Raw genomic sequence first — 14,363 nt, forward strand, 5'->3', positions numbered from 1 at the left:
CCTGTTCTTGTTTTCAAACTTACATTTTCCAATTTCTTACGATATTCCAAGTTTGTTGCGAAATACATGCATCTTTTCGTGCAATGAAATTTCACCTAAAAGATAAAAAAAAAAAAGGCAACACAATACAGCTCTGTTTAATGTTTTTAACCAAGCATATATCAATACATTAAGTGTTAAGTCTATGTTTTGTTTTTATTATTGTTGTTGTTGCTAACCATAGATGTTTCATTGATGAATTCAGTGACGCAACTTTTTTTCTGTGATGGTTTAAATAAATAAATATTGCTTTAATAATATAATTTAAGGGTAGTTTATTCAATTACATTAAGTACTTTTCAAGTCAATATCTTTATGAATATATTTAAGTGATTGCATACTATGACAGATAGGACTATGCTATGATAAACCCAAGTTCAGTCACTATATTCTTTCTTCTTTATATACGTTATTTCAATTATTAATAATATTAAGTTACAGATTAAATCACATTTGTGTAACTTTAATGTAACGTTTCACATGTAATGTTTATCTTGTATTTATTCCATATTTCCTTACACTCTAAAACACGAGGCTTCTTTTTTACCTCCTCAAGATACTTTAGATTTGCGTTGATAAAGGGATGCTAAAAAAAACACTAGAGGGAGCAATTCGACAAACAAACACTCACTCAAGGAAAAGGACAGCAGGTGACGCTTAAGAAATTCACGAAGAAGAGATGTGGGAAGTAACTCTAAGTTATTTTTTAAAAAACCCATCAAACATCCTTACAACATAATATCTCACATATTCCCCTGAGAAATTATACATGTCTTTATATGTCACAGCTGCTTAGGAGTTTTCATACTTATATACGACTGTGTGTTATTTAAAGGGGTCATATGATGCTGCTAAAAAGAACATTATTTTGTGTGTTTGGTGTAATGAAATGTGTTTATGCGGTTTAAGGTTCAAAAAACATTATTTTCCACATACTGTACATTATTGTATTTAAGTTAACCACAGTCCTTAATTTAGCCGACTATAAATCCAAACAAGACTCTCGAGGGAACCTGTATGCCTATAAAATGCTAATTGTCTACTGGTTTTAGAAAAACTGAACCAGAGTTGTAGGCTAACTTCGAGGATGCAATTTCAAATGAAATGGCCTCCATCCTCTTCCTTGAAATCAAAATGTTTCTCTTTGCAAGTACTTCCTCATATTCTTCTAAGTATTTATACAGCCATTGGTTGACCTCAGGTTTCTCAATCAAGACAATGTAATGGAATTTCCACCATTTGTTTGCAAACCCCTGCATTATAAAATCAAACACCAGGTTTACACAACTAAACTAGAAATGATTGCAAAGGAGTCTGTAAATCATATTGATACATCTATCATCTACTTGTCACTACTGTCCAGGATGAATTGCTGAGTGCTAAAGTAATTAACAAAATTAACATAAAAAGCAAAATTTCTCCAAATCTGTTCCAAATAAGGTAACAAACTCAACTACATCTTGGATGGCCTGAGGGTGAGTACATTTTCTATTCCTTTACACTCTTAAAAATAAAGATGCTTCAAAAGGTTCTTCAAGCGATGCCATAGAAGAACCATTTTTGGTTCCACAAAGAACCATTCAGTCAAAGGTTCTTTAAAGAACCATCTCTTTCTTACCTTTTTATAATCTGAAGAACCTTATTTCGCCACAAAGAACCTTTTGTGAAACAGAAAGGTTCTTCAGATGTTAAAGGTTCTTTATGGAACCATTTAGACAAAAAGGTTCTTCTATGGCATCGTGAAGCACCTTTATTTTTAAGAGTGTAATTATATGTTCCAAATTACGTAATAATTTATGATAACACAATTGACACAAAACATTAATTCCAAATAACAACAATCACGAACCCCACCCAAACAGCAGGCTTGAGTCTTGAAGAGCATTAAATGAATCAAACATGCTTTATCTTTTGTACTGTATTCATAACTTTTTTATTATTAATATTATTGGGTGAGTAAATATCTACAAAAACATTAAAATGTCAGAGCCATCACAGTGTGTCATGGAACATACAAATGCTCTGTTAAAACTATCTTACACACAATATTAATAAAGCTTACTAGGATAGATTTTACACATATGTAGGTTTGACTCTCATATTTAGCAAATCATAATCACCCTGAAAAGAGAGTCGCCTAAAAACGCATCTAAAATGTAACAAAGAGCCAAGCTAGATTTTGATCTCCCACGTCCAGAAAGTCCTGAGCGTACCATCTAGAACTATATGTCTTCGGTTCGTTCTCAAGGTCTCTGGACTTAAACACCTGTAAAACACACACATTAATGGTGAATTGCAGATTATCATTATAAAAATGCTCATGAAACATTTGGTCATCTGCTGTTTTGAGATTGCCTAGATGTTTAGCAGGACACAAAAACAAACATTTCAAAACTCATTTATGTAGATCTGTGAAAATAAGACATAAGACGTTTTGTACACAAACAGGAGGATCTTTACATCAATGTTTAATTTAATTAAAAGCCAATGCAATGTGATTCTTTTCCATGTAGACCCATGAAGCATGATAAAAAGCACGCAGGACTCATATTACAGCAGTATTTGTAACAATAAAAAGTAGTCATGAGACAGAGGACCAGTTACAGGAAATCCTGTTCTTGCTTTGCTTCCTGTTGCTGTTATATTTGAGAGATATCACAGCAGCACTAAGTTCTGTTACGGCTATCATGCTTTTTTCCACTCTGGGAAGCCATTAAAGAACAGCTTTTCCAAAAACTTTACACACTTCGCTCAAAACTCATGTGATTTAGTTTGATCCATTAAACACAAAAGCTTTTTACTGATGAAGAAGCAAAAGAAGAACCGAAAAGAAGAACCAGGGTACGAGGAACTAGAGGACAGAACTCATGACAACCAAGAACATAGGAAACACAAGGGCTATATATACAGACAAGGGCAGGGAACACTTGGGGAGACAACCAGGGGTAACCAATCAATAACCAAACTACAGCGAGGCTACAAAACCAGGGGCCCGTTCTTCGTACGTCGCTTATTACATCAGAGATGATATCATCGCGCTAATCAGGTTCTGGCTAATTTGGTTCTTCGAACGCAGCTGTTGTTGATGATTAGTCTGGCTGGATTGAGTTATCTGAGATAATTGTGCGTTCATGGGTTGGTTTAAACGGGGCTATGTTTCGATACTCGAAACCACGATCAGCAATGCAGCGATTGGCTGGCGGCAAGACAGCAACGTAATGACATCATATAATTAAAAAAGACACCTGACGAAAAACTTGACACATTTTTTGACTTTTATAAGGAAACAGCCAAGCGAACAAAACTACATAAATGTTATAATAGATAAATGTTATCATGTTCAAGACCATGCGATGTGCTACTCCAATCATGCGCTCCCACACTCCACCCACGTGTGAAGAGTGGGGAGGATTGGAGATCCTGATACCATGATATCAAGATCATGTTATCTGCATCTCCTGCGCTCCACCAAGCCACTCCCATAATAGCTGTCAGTAGCGGTGGTAGAGGACAGATTTTAAGTATCAATTCTGCTTAAAAAGATGCAATCTAATCCTGTTTACATGAAATAAGCCTGCTCCCGAGCAGGTTTAAACTTACGGACCTGTTGCTATGACAGCAACTCCGGGATGAGCTTCGAAGAACCAAACAATCCAAGATCATGCCAAATCGTCAACAATCAAATCCAGCTAACTGAGTTAGCGACGTACGAAGAACGGGCCCCAGAACAGAAAACCAATTACCAAACTATAAGTACAAACACAACACAAGGAATGTGTATCACGCGTGAATGCCACAAACACTTGTGAAAAGAAGTGCTTTAAGAAAAAGTGCACTTTGTGATACTATTGAATTAAAAGTTTAAAGTATTATCTTTTAATAATTTTGTGGTGATATAAAAAGTACACTTAATTTTGATTATAATTTAAACTGTAATGTTTTTTTCAGTATTACACTTAAAGTTAATACATTTTAAATGTACTAAATTGCTACTTCATTTCAAATGTGTCCTTACACTTACATTTAAATACATGACATTCAAGTTGGCATTAAAGTATATTTTAGTTTACCATGAAATGCGTGTTAATGCATTCTGCAGTGCACTTTAACCATATGTGACCCTGGAGCACAAAACCAATCTTAAGTCGCTGGGGTATATTTGTAGCAAATAGCCTGAAGTAATTATGAAATTACATATAAAAATGCACTTATGTCCTACATAAGAGAGCCAAAAACACTCTAAAGTTCAGCTAACTAATTAAATGATAATAAGTTTTCATTTAATTGCAATTAACATGCAATGGAGAAGTAATTATGAAATTACATATAAAAATGCACTTATGTCCTACACAAGAGAGCCAAAAACACTCTAAAGTTCAGCTAACTAATTAAATGATAATAAGTTTTCATTTAATTGCAATTAACATGCAATGGAGAAGTGTTTGAAATTATACTAATTACTAATTATTTCTGTAATTAGTATTCTTTTTAAACCTGCAAAAGTGTACTTCTTGTTCACAAGGTTTGTATGCTATCTGTTGAAACAAAATGTGTGTAATGTCTTATCTTTTGGGAGTATCTGTTTTTGGTAATATCTGTTTTTGGGAGTATCTGTACGCTGAGGGGATCAACTCAGTGAATGGTACTACGATGCTACACTGGCCAAAAAAAATTGTTTGAGGGCTTCGGAAGCTTGGGGCAGTGCATGAATAAAGTATGTGGTTAATGTAAAAGATAATGTTTTTCTGTTATTTTGTCAATTACCTATTTTGATGTTTGTAGCTGTTGAGGTCTGTGTGCATCTTTTGCTTTTTAAAATGCTTTACTCTTCAAAGCCAATTATTTTAGGCTTTACTTCATTTTAACTGTGTAAAACTAAAATATTGACTACTGAAAACTTCTTCTGTTGCTAAATGATAATTAGCTAAGCAATGAATCAATAATTTAAAACTGGCTAGGCAAACGAGTATTAGTGGGGACTGATATTAAAGGGATAGTTCACCCAAAAATGAAAATTCTGTCATTAATTACTTACCCTCGTATCATTCTAAACCCGTAAGACCTTCGTTCATCTTCGGAACACAAATTAAGATATTTTTGATGAATTCTGAGAGCTGTCTGACCCTCCCATAGACAGCAATGTAATTACCACGATCAGGGTCCAGAAACGTAGCAAGGAGATCGGTAAAATAATCCATGTGACATCAGGGGTTCAACCGTAATTTTACGAAGCTACGAGAATAATTTTTGTGCGCAAAGAAAACAAAAATAACGACTTTATTCAACAATTCGTCTCCTCCACGTCACCCTGGTGCCATTTTGGAGAATATCCGCTGGATGTAAACAGCGTATGCTCTTCTGTTTCAGCTGCATCACATGTTTTCTACGTTGTTTACGCTTTGATTTGAACAAAGAAGAAGAATTGTTGAATAAAGTCGTTATTTTTGTTTTCTTTGCGTATCAAGTAACTAAGTGCATCATGTTGCCTTGATTCAAAAGACAAAGAAAATGCATTAATATTTACATTTCTAGTGTTTTATTGGGTAACACTTTCTATGAAGCCCATATTTATAATACATTATAAGGGTATTCTTAAGGCATTCTTCACCAAATCTATTGAAATTTAAATTCTGCTTATGTTCATTTAAAAATGCTGCCACACAGACTCATTGTGGCACATTACATTGCTTGTTGCATTTTTCGTAACATTTTCAAAGTAAAATGTGCAATGAGTGGCACTAAAAGTTCAGTTTTATCCGAAACAGATGAACTTTAATCTGGAAGTGCTTTATCACTTTGGTTGTTTTATGTTTCACGACAGTTCAGAAATGATATGTCTGGTGAGTGGTGCTGAACCGTTAATATGCTCTATCACATACACCCTAAACCCTACCATAAAGCTAACCAATATTGTTAACAAAAGAAAGCGTGAGAAGAGAAACAACACATTTGCTGAAGCAACCATGCCATTTTAGCTTGCTTCTACAAGTCACATGCCTTGTGTTTCATGAGACTCTTATCGCAAATGCAACGCTATACCAGGTGACCTACCAAACAATTTCACCAAGCCAGAAAACCACACATATGAGGCTGGTTAAGTGATGAAATGCCAAAACGTATCATATGTAAGAAACCATGTGAAAATCAGTCTTTAAGAATGGATAATCTGCGTTTGGTCCAATTCTCGCTAATAACATATCATTAACTACGACTTGTGCCTCAATAAACTCATAATTTGCTGCTTCTTAATAGTTAGTAAGGTAGTTGTTAAGTTTAGGTATTGGGTAGGATTAGGGATGCAGAATATGGTCATGCAGAATATGTGCTTTATACGTATTAATAAACAGCCAATATGTTAATAATAGGCATGCTAAAAAGCAGCTAATTAATAGTGAGAATTGATCCATATACTAAAGTGTTATCGATACTAAGTGTTATTTTTTAATTTCACTACACTCTAAAAAATGCTGGGTTAAATACAACCCAGTGCTGGGTGAAATATGGACAAACCCAGCAATTGGGTTGTTTTGACCCAGCGGTTGGGTTAAATGTTTAACCCAACCTTCTGCGTAGTAACCCAACCACTGGGTCAAAATTGCTGGGTTTGTCCATATTTCACCCAGCACTGGGTTGTATTTAACCCAGCATTTTTTAGAGTGTATGTTTGTGGTGTGTTGCGAATGAGTAATGACAACATTTACTCCTTTTAAATGGATTGACATTAAGCTGGTCATTTGAAGCTAGATGCAGCTAGTCTACGCTGAATTTTTTTCTTCAGAAGATCATTTTAAATACTGTACTTACTGTATAGAACAAGGTTGAGTTAGTTCTCACACTGTCTGGGTGCAGTGAAAAAAACACCATAGCAGATTGGCTCCTCAATCCAGTCAGTCAAACTGTCCACCCGCCACTGAACGCTGAGGTCATTCTGAGTGTGCGATGCGGCAATGACCGATTCCCATCCCAGCACGCGCACTGGACGAGAGGCCACACAGCTGACCGACACCGGATCCCCAAATTTCACCACTACTCTGGAGGGAGATATCTCTAGCGAGCAACTGTCAGCTGACACTGAAGGAGGTGTGAATCAGAATCAACAATATCACAAAATGCTGGGTTGTTTCAACCCAACTTTGGGTCAAATATGGACTAACCCAGCAGTTGGGTTAAATTTTTACATTCAAATTTTCACCCAAAAGTTGGGTTAGTCCATATTTGACCCAAAGTTGGGTTGAAACAACCCAGCATTTTTTAGAGTGTAATATGCCATATATAGAAAATGTAAATGCTATTTGAAAACAATTATTACGCAGTAAGCCAAAGTTTATTTCTTCTAAGAAATACTTTTATGTAAAAAAGTTTTGAATGAACTTTACAAACTTCCAGAAACATTACAGTTAAGTTCAATAGGTTTTCATTGGAGGTGGGTAAGTGTAAACAGATATGCACCTCATAACAGTTTACTCTCAACTTAACCTGAAATATTACTAAACAACTAGCGTTATTTTCACAGAGAAACATCTTACCTATTCCGATAATGGACAGACCGAGAAAGCAAAGGAGATTGTTTTTCATTTTGATGAAAATGGTTGAAATCTGCTATAGTCCGCACACAGAGGAGAAAGAAATTCCGACTCGGTCTTGCTTGGCAACTAAAAACTGTGAACAGTGACAGCCAACAAAAGCCTTGTACTGAAGTGCCTGGAGGGGGATTGAAGTAGTGGGCCTCATTACAATCAGCTCTCCCTCTTCTCGCACCTCAGTATTTCCCATCCTCTGTTATGTATCTTGTGAAACTGTCTTTTTTAATCACATTTGAGTCTAGCGTACTGAAGCATTACCACATTAGAATGTCTCTTTGATTTTATAATCGTATTTGTCTTTCAACTTGTAGTTGCTAATTGCAATAAATAGTTAAATTGCTCATGCTTATTTAATTTTCATTATTTCACTGTTTACGCATGCCGTCTCGTTAATTTTTAAATGAGCTTATATGAGTTAAGAGCTACTGAGCTTCAGCTATAGCTGTCTTGAAATGCTTCACTGCAGTGAGGTTGCTATGCCAACACTCACTCACAGAGGTTTTGGCAGACTGAAGTCGCACAGGTCACTGTGTTAAACACACAAAAGGTGCCTGGAGGGGGATTGAAGTAGTGGGCCTCATTACAATCAGCTCTCCCTCTTCTCGCACCTCAGTATTTCCCATCCTCTGTTATGTATCTTGTGAAACTGTCTTTTTTATATCACATTTGAGTCTAGCGTACTGAAGCATTACCACATTAGAATGTCTCTTTGATTTTATAATCGTATTTGTTTTTCAACTTGTAGTTGCTAATTGCAATAAATAGTTAAATTGCTCATGCTTATTTAATTTTCATTATTTCACTGTTTACGCATGCCGTCTCGTTAATTTTTAAATGAGCTTATATGAGTTAAGAGCTACTGAGCTTCAGCTATAGCTGTCTTGAAATGCTTCACTGCAGTGAGGTTGCTATGCCAACACTCACTCACAGAGGTTTTGGCAGACTGAAGTCGCACAGGTCACTGTGTTAAACACACAAAAGAGACACAAAGAAGACTTCATTAAAAAAAACCCATAAGGATTAGAATCGATGTGTTTCCCTACTTCCTTGGGTGTGATACACACCACAGTGACTTAGAAAGATTCATGGGTCCCACTTTATATTATGTGGCCTTTACTATGTACTTACACTTAAATTAATCATTTGGTACAATGCACTACATGTTTTTACGTTGCACTTATATTTAAAAAAATACCTGCATGTAATTAAATCTGTAATTCATTTCTGTAATTACATTTATAATTACACTGTTGACCCATCCCTTACACCTTAACCCACCCTTAAACCTACCTATACCACCAAACCTGTCCCTAACCTTACCCCTATCCCACCTCAATAGCAGCAAAAGTGTTTTGCAATACAATATGAACATAATAACTATAGTGTACTTGTTTTATGTAAGTACATAGTAGTTAAGGCCACCTAATATAAAGTGGGACAGATTCTTGGCATTCATGTAGCTATCCAGATGCTAGAAATTTGTTCAGGTTTTTAATATTGACACATTATAAAGTAAACTAGGTTTGTTTTAGGCTCAGGTGTTCAGGGTGGTTGTTTACTGGCCCAAGTCAAAAGAGCCCACCCACAAGTATTGTGATATATGGAAAATTCACACTCGGGTTGAAGGCTTTGTTGTGATGAACACCTTCTTCTAAACATATAGCACTTGGAGTCATTTTGAAGCTCCACCCTGTCACAGTTTCCACTGATACTCATCAAGCACATTTCCCCTAACAAACTGAAACTGAGCAAAATGAGAAAATAAAATGAGAAGGAAATCAAAGCCAAAGAAGTCAACATTTATTTTGCTGCTGTTCAACCACTCAAAATAAATTTTCTTGTGTTTTGCAAAACATCCTGAAGGGCATCCGCTAGCCAAAAGGATGTACATGGGGGGGGGAGCTTTTGGAGGTGGGGGCCGAGGGAAATGAGATGTCCCTCTTGGTAGTTGACGCCCTGTGCAGTCTGAGTGCTCATCTTGTGCTCAGCTCACATTCACACTGATTACAGAAGAATTTTAAAAGCTGCTCTGTGCAATGAATACACAGTGCAATGAATATACATATATGCTAAATTCTTTCTAAATGCCGTGTTACAGGGTGGCAGACCATATACTATATTACTAATGCAATATTGTAATGTTTTCAAACTTGCAACTTTATATACCCTCATATTAATTAAGAGACAAAATGGAATGTTTGTTCTGTAAAATGAATTTGTCATACAGCAGTGAGGAAAAGCTTAGGAGAACAGTAAAAAAAGAAGTAAAAAATCCAAATGAACATTCGTGAAAATACACTTTCCAGTTATTGTCATATGTTAATTTCATGCTAACATCTAAAGGCAGGAATTTATTTATAAATAAAAGTGATGTGTTGTAGTGGTTCCCACTGACTTCATATGCATGGCTGATGAACCACTACAAGTCAACACATTTTTATGAATTCCCAGCAGAGTAGAAAGAAAGAAAATACAATACTGTGACTAATTAACTCTGTTGTGTGACTATTAATTAAATGATAATAATCAATGCAACCGACAACTGGAAAAAAGTAAGAACAGTCCAGAATGTGGGACGAATACCTGTGGAAGAAAAGCTGTGTTAATGACGTAATTTAAACACTCAAGTGTTTTCAATGCTGAATCCCTGTCTACAGATGCACTCTTTCAAAATACAGGTTCCAAAAGGGGGGTTTCCCGATGGTGCCATAGAAGAACTATTCTTGGTTCCCCGAAAGTTCTTAAAACTGAAACTGAACTGTTTTTGTAAAGAATATTTTAATAATCTAAAGAAACATTTTCCAGAAAGAACCTTTAGTGGAATGGAAAGATTCCATGGATGTTAAAGGTTCTTTGTGAATCCATAGATGCCCATAAAGAACCTTTATTTTTAAGAGTGTACAAAAGAGTGACTCTGGTTTTACACCCAGAAATCAAACACGATGTATAAAATAAGAAACACCCAAACCAACATTTAGAAAAAAACAAAAACATAAATATGCACAAAGTATTCAAGTCATCAGATAATATCTCATATGTGCCCTCATTATTAATGAGAGCAAAATAATACACACATTCAACAACAAAAAAAAAAAAAAGAATACAAAATGCAAATTTGAAATGTTTAAATTAACATTCATGAAATCTTATTCAAATATAAACAAAATAATAATTAATGCAATTTCGCGTTTTACAAAAATCAGATGATATGATATTTTCATTCATAACCCACCTGTAGATTTGACGATGAACACTTTGCTGTCTCTTCCCAGAGCGTTTGTGGCGGTGCACGTGTAGTTTCCTGGACTGAGTGCTGAGGACTTGAGCTCTGAGGAGCTGATCTTCTCTTCCAGATGATCTGAGCGCCATGTGTACGTAGGAGCCGGGTTTGCCTTCACTGTACAATCTAGCATGACCTTATCGTCTTTAATGATGGTCTCTGTTGAACTGGAGTGTTGTGGTTTATCTGAGGAGGACAGAGATACATTTCTCAGCACAACAGCAGCATGATGAGCAGCTGTTAGTAACAGATCACTAAAAATACTGCACAACTGAAATCTTTTAATCTGTGTTCATTCAATTCATAATGTCATTTTTAAGTTAATATGCAAATCTCTGTGTGTGTGATGAAATATGACAGTTGCACATCCGTCACACTAGAAGGCCCTACAGAAAATATAAACTGAATTATATGGATAGCTTAGCAATAATAAACTTACAGTATACTTCGACATTAAGAGGTTTTGATGAAATTGTAGGATGAGGTTGAGGTCCTTCTGCTCCCAGATCCAGCTCTGCTTCACACCTGTATTGAGCTCCATCATCAGCTCTGTCTGGACGGATCAGGAGTGTGTAATACACACATTCAACAACAAAAAAAAAAAAAAGAATACAAAATGCAAATTTGAAATGTTTAAATTAACATTCATGAAATCTTATTCAAATATAAACAAAATAATAATTAATGCAATTTCGCGTTTTACAAAAATCAGATGATATGATATTTTCATTCATAACCCACCTGTAGATTTGACGATGAACACTTTGCTGTCTCTTCCCAGAGCGTTTGTGGCGGTGCACGTGTAGTTTCCTGGACTGAGTGCTGAGGACTTGAGCTCTGAGGAGCTGATCTTCTCTTCCAGATGATCTGAGCGCCATGTGTACGTAGGAGCCGGGTTTGCCTTCACTGTACAATCTAGCATGACCTTATCGTCTTTAATCTCCATGTGATCAGACTCTGGTTTTTGGTCATGGGCACTCCTCCCTGACTGGCTTCCCATCCCATCCCTTTATGCAGGACTGAAGTGTTACAGTTAGCTGCAACAGAACCGCCGTATCTCACAACAACTCTCTGTGGGTTGAGCTGAACAGGACATTCAGCTTGTGCACCTGTTAAACAAGTTGAGAAGGATGCGATTTAAAACTGGTGAAGTTACAGCACAGAATAGCAGCACTGAAGTATCAGATTACAAGCAGACACAAAAATAACCTACAGTACCTTGAGTCCTTAAGACGTACAAACTGACCACTGCGTGCATCTAGAGCTTTGTATTTTATAGAGCTGGGCAGATAACATTTTGTTTTTGGTTACTGTAGAAGTCCATCTATTGTCATAATCATGATATGTAACAAAAAACTTTACTGATAAATGCAGTAGCAAGACAACATTTGGCAGTGTTGGTCCAACCTCAAACATGTCAACTGAATAGAAATTAATTAAACACTCCAAACATTGGTCCTAAGAAGAAAAAAAAACTAAGTTATATGAGCAATATCACTCTCGTACTCGAGCGACACCTGCTCTATATCAGCATGGCTGTGATTAGGCCAGAGGCAATCACAGCCGCTGATATAGAGCCGGTATCGCTCGAGTACGAGAGTGATATATATTTTATACAACAGTTCGACGGAACATGTGTGTAATTAAACAAGAAACAACGGAGTGCCTAATAAAACCCTCTTTTGTGCGGAACTACTTCCTTCCGCCACGGATTCAAAGCTCAAGTTGACAGTTAAACATACGTCACTTTTAGAATTCGTATCAAGGGCATGTGCTGCTTCAGTTAGGTTATTAGTGAGAAATAATGAGGTTATAAGAGAGAAACAATGCGGCAAGACGTGCATCCAAATGAGAGAGAGACCGCGAAGCTAGACTTTTCTTTTTATATTAACGTACTCTACGAATAGCTCAGTCAATATAGTGATAAAAACATAGACCCGGCTAGAACAAGCGGAGTGATACAAAATTGTGAAAGGGCGTTCCTGTAGCGATACCACTACAATAGCTCACGGTTCTCAACCAATCAGATTTGAGAACCAGAACGAACTGTTGTATATAATCATTTAATCTCAAAGAAAGTAAAAACTAAAAACATATCTAGGCTCATTCCATAAAAAGAAAGTTTGCGCTTCAGCATACAAACCTGTGAGACTCACAAGCTGTGAAACTGCCGAGAGATAAACAAATCCAAAGAAAAGTTGAAGCATATTCAGAGTGCTCAAGGAAAAGCAATTGAACAGAAAATGTTGGAAATAAGGCCCAACTCTCTGACAGAAACTCTGACTGTTCAGTCTGTGACTGAATAGCTGTGCTTTGAGCACACAATAATGAAGCAAAAAAAAAAAAAAGGACCAACCCCGTCTCCGCCCAGAAAATATTTTGAGAGGTCATTTCAGTGGACTGACTCCAAGAACTGTTCACATTAATAGATGGCCGCAAAACAGAAGCAGAAATGAAACTAAATTAACTCTAGTAATAACCTGAATCCTTGAAATGAGCTGAGTTGTGGTTACCCTATCCAGATAACCAGAACATCTGTAGACGTGTCTTGGGGTTGATTGACACAGGGTTCTTTTTTTGGGTCATAATTTGATGCTTTCACAGAAATGTAACATGCAAAACAACAAAAACCAATCTGAAGTTTCTTTAAAACATTTTCCAAGGCGGACAAATGGCCCAGTTTTTTTTTTTTTTTGCATACAGTGCCCTCTTGTGGTAATTGCAGGATACAACAACAAAAACCAGAAACATCTGCCTGACTTCAATGGTGAGCGTTCATCCACAGCATCAGGCTGAGAGATCATGCGGACTGTGGCCTGGGATCCTGTGAAATAGACTGCATGTGCTGAATATGCAGTATGTCTGGAACCTCACATGCCATTCTGACCAGTGTTTGGTGGCAGACATGAAAGAAGTGACACCATGTGTTTGCAAAGTTCACATCGATCCATTTTCCAATCCAATTTCCAATTCAGACACCATAGAGGGGAAGAAGAATACTTTTATAACAGTTTTTTGGTGCAAATCTGAGGTTTCTGAGATTATCAATAGCCTACTTTGCACAGCAGCACAAACTTTTTTTTCTTTCTTTTTATTTAGGGGTTTGTTGATACACCACTTGTAAGTTCTGCTTCTGATTTATTTTTTAATTTCATCATTGCTATTGAGTGGCCAACTGTCATTACAATGGTGTCATTTGTGAATTTAATGATGGCACTTTTGCTCTGTGTTGCACTCTGTACAGTAGGTAAACATTGAAAACAGCTTGGGGCTGGAAAATGGTCATTAATATCAAATATTAGGCTATATGATTAAAACAATCATTCACCAAATGAATAATTCGTCATTTAAATGGTTAAATGATGAATAATTCACAACACTTGATATTCAACAACCATGTTTGTGTATAAATCTTAAAGGGGTCATATGATGCGATTTCAAGTTTTCCTTTCTCTTTGGAG

At 36.3% G+C, this 14,363-nt stretch overlaps 1 protein-coding gene across 1 annotated transcript; it reads right to left on the minus strand.

Moving 5' to 3' along the window:
- Positions 1–9,414: 9,414 nt before the first annotated feature.
- On the minus strand, positions 9,415–13,225 carry LOC107725013 (cell adhesion molecule 2-like). Its single transcript, XM_016534129.1, has 5 exons — positions 13,046–13,225; positions 11,828–12,011; positions 11,342–11,478; positions 10,855–11,088; positions 9,415–10,205 (listed from the first exon to the last, which is right to left on the minus strand). The coding sequence occupies exons 1-5, from the start codon at positions 13,107–13,109 to the stop codon at positions 10,135–10,137; spliced, it is 690 nt and encodes a 229-aa protein (XP_016389615.1). The 5' UTR covers positions 13,110–13,225; the 3' UTR covers positions 9,415–10,134.
- Positions 13,226–14,363: the final 1,138 nt, after the last annotated feature.

This window comes from Sinocyclocheilus rhinocerous, unplaced genomic scaffold, assembly GCF_001515625.1.
Source record: "Sinocyclocheilus rhinocerous isolate Xijiao unplaced genomic scaffold, SAMN03320098_v1.1 scaffold1027, whole genome shotgun sequence".
NCBI classification, from domain to species: domain Eukaryota; kingdom Metazoa; phylum Chordata; class Actinopteri; order Cypriniformes; family Cyprinidae; genus Sinocyclocheilus; species Sinocyclocheilus rhinocerous.

Bases quoted from the DNA above. Each gene is read 5' to 3' on its own strand.
- LOC107725013 (XM_016534129.1), bottom strand. From the start codon at position 13,109: ATGCTTCAACTTTTCTTTGGATTTGTTTATCTCTCGGCAGTTTCACAG. The intron at 11,089-11,341 runs GTAAGTTTATTA...TGTCCTCCTCAG, and splicing joins TCTTAATGTCGAAGTATACT to ATAAACCACAACACTCCAGT. The intron at 10,206-10,854 runs GTGGGTTATGAA...TTTCTTCCACAG, and splicing joins GTTCATCGTCAAATCTACAG to GTATTCGTCCCACATTCTGG.